The sequence below is a fragment of the Aureococcus anophagefferens genome (genome assembly GCF_000186865.1).
Source record: "Aureococcus anophagefferens unplaced genomic scaffold AURANscaffold_677, whole genome shotgun sequence".
Classification (NCBI taxonomy): Eukaryota; class Pelagophyceae; order Pelagomonadales; family Pelagomonadaceae; genus Aureococcus; species Aureococcus anophagefferens.
Window position 1 is genome coordinate 4516 of NW_008706028.1, and position 1963 is coordinate 6478.

Genomic DNA, 1963 nt, shown 5'->3' on the forward strand with positions numbered 1-1963 from the left:
ACCCGCCTGGAATGTCCCTCCCGAGTGGCCTGTCAAGGTTGCCGCGGCCCGAACGCCGCATGCATTGCGCAGTGAGCGCCGTGTCACCCGCGGCGCCGCGCGCCTCCCGGAGCCGGTGAGGTGATCTCGATCAAATCGGCTCGAGCCGAAGGGCTGCCGCGAGGGCATCTGATCGCCCTCATGACGAACGATTCCCGACGCTCTGTGACTCGAAGGCGACCGAAATTCGGGTCGGGGGAAGCTGCCGCGCCCCATTCCACCCCCTGAGGCTGCCCGTTTGCGCCACCTCGCAATCGTCCGGATGTCGCGTCTTTTCATGTGCCTCACCCACATGTTTGCGGACCTCAAAGCCGCTGGGATCGTTGCACGTCGCTGCATATTCGAGGAGCACGGGGCCCTCTAAGGTGGAGATTCCATCAGCTGCCATAGCAGCTTCGAGCGCCTAACTAATCCAGATACTCGACGTCCTGCCGGGGATAAACGATGGTTCGACCGTAGAGCGGCAGGACGAGTACGGGACACGAAGCAAAAAAACGGGACAAACGCACGGAGCGACTCCTCAGACCCCCGGGGGTCGCGCCCTACCGGTGGGGTGCGTCCCAGGAGCCGCGGGGCCCGGAACTGACGCGCCTGGGGGGGTCGATTTCAAATCGAGCCATTAGGTGTCTGCGTTCGTCTAGCCTTGAGGTGATTTGCGTTTCGACGAGATGGGCGCGCGCGGTACTCGCGAAAGCGAGAAAGAACGGCTCGGGTGAACCTGAAGCAGCCGCCGGCCATAGCGGCTTCTCAATCGTTTTCGTCGCCTCTCGCAGACGGTGTCGAGAGGCGGAGGCGCGGCGCGACAGGGCGGGCGCTCGGCGACCGACTCGGATTTTTTACACTGAGAAATCGGAGAGCTTTGCCATCTCTTTGCCGCCGAGCTTGCGCGGCTTTGTGACCGCCGACGAGCACAGCCCCGACGCTAATCCTCCGCGCCAACCGCTGCCGCCGCGCGAATCAGTCTGACGCGAAGCCGTCGGCGGCGAACACATCACACCACACCACAACACACCACACAACAAAAACATGCGCCTCGCACACCTCGGCAAGCTCTGGTGGCTGCCGTCCGTGCTCGCCGTCGCCTACGCCGTCTACAGCATGCACGCCCAGGCGGACCCCTCGCAGACGCGCACGACGCGCGTCTTCACCGTGCGCGAGCTCGGCGCCTACGACGGCGCGGCGCGGCCCGAGATCTACCTGTCGATCATGGGCCGCGTCTTCGACGTGTCGAGCGGCGCGGAGTACTACGCCGTCGGCGAGTCCTACGCCTGCTTCGCGGCGCGGGACGCGTCCCTCGCCTTCGTCACCGGCGGCTTCGACGACGACCGCACGGACGACGTGTCGTCGCTGACCGGCAAGCAGCTCGCGGAGCTCGCGAGCTGGGTCAACGGCACCTACCACGACAAGTACGTCTACCGCGGCGTCCTCGGCGGCGGCTACTTCTTCGACGCCACGGGCCGGTCGACGCCCGCGGGGCGCGACGTGGCGCGGAAGATCGCGGACGAGGCGCGGCGCGCGGAGCTCCGCGAGGCCGACGCGCGCCGGTTCCCGCGCTGCTCGTCGCGGCGCAGCGCCGTCGAGGCCTACGTCGCCTGCAAGGGCGGCCGCGTGCCCCGGCGGCGGCGCCTCGCGGGCGACGACGACGAGCCCGAGCGCTGCGCGTGCGCCGCGCCGGACGCCGCGGACGCGGCCGGCGGGCTCCTCGACGTCTACGCCGGCTGCGCGCCCGACGCGGCGAAGTGCGACCTCCCGCCGCGGGAAGCGCCCGCGCGGGCGGCGGCGGCGGCGGCCCGGGCGCCCGTGTAATAGTGTTTTGGCGTCGTACGAGGGCCCGCGAACATGGGTGCGCGGCGGTCGAGGCTCGGCTCGCGATCTTGGGTGCGCGGCGGTCGACGCCGTCGACGGAGCAAAGCGCCGAGCCGTT

General features: G+C 68.9%; 1 protein-coding gene across 1 annotated transcript; it reads left to right on the forward strand.

Moving 5' to 3' along the window:
* Positions 1 to 917: 917 nt before the first annotated feature.
* On the forward strand, positions 918 to 1862 carry AURANDRAFT_39517 (hypothetical protein; the record flags this gene model as incomplete). Its single annotated transcript, XM_009044685.1, has 1 exon — positions 918 to 1862. The coding sequence occupies one exon, from the start codon at positions 1066 to 1068 to the stop codon at positions 1843 to 1845; it is 780 nt and encodes a 259-aa protein (XP_009042933.1).
* Between the last annotated feature and the right edge of the window lie 101 nt (positions 1863 to 1963).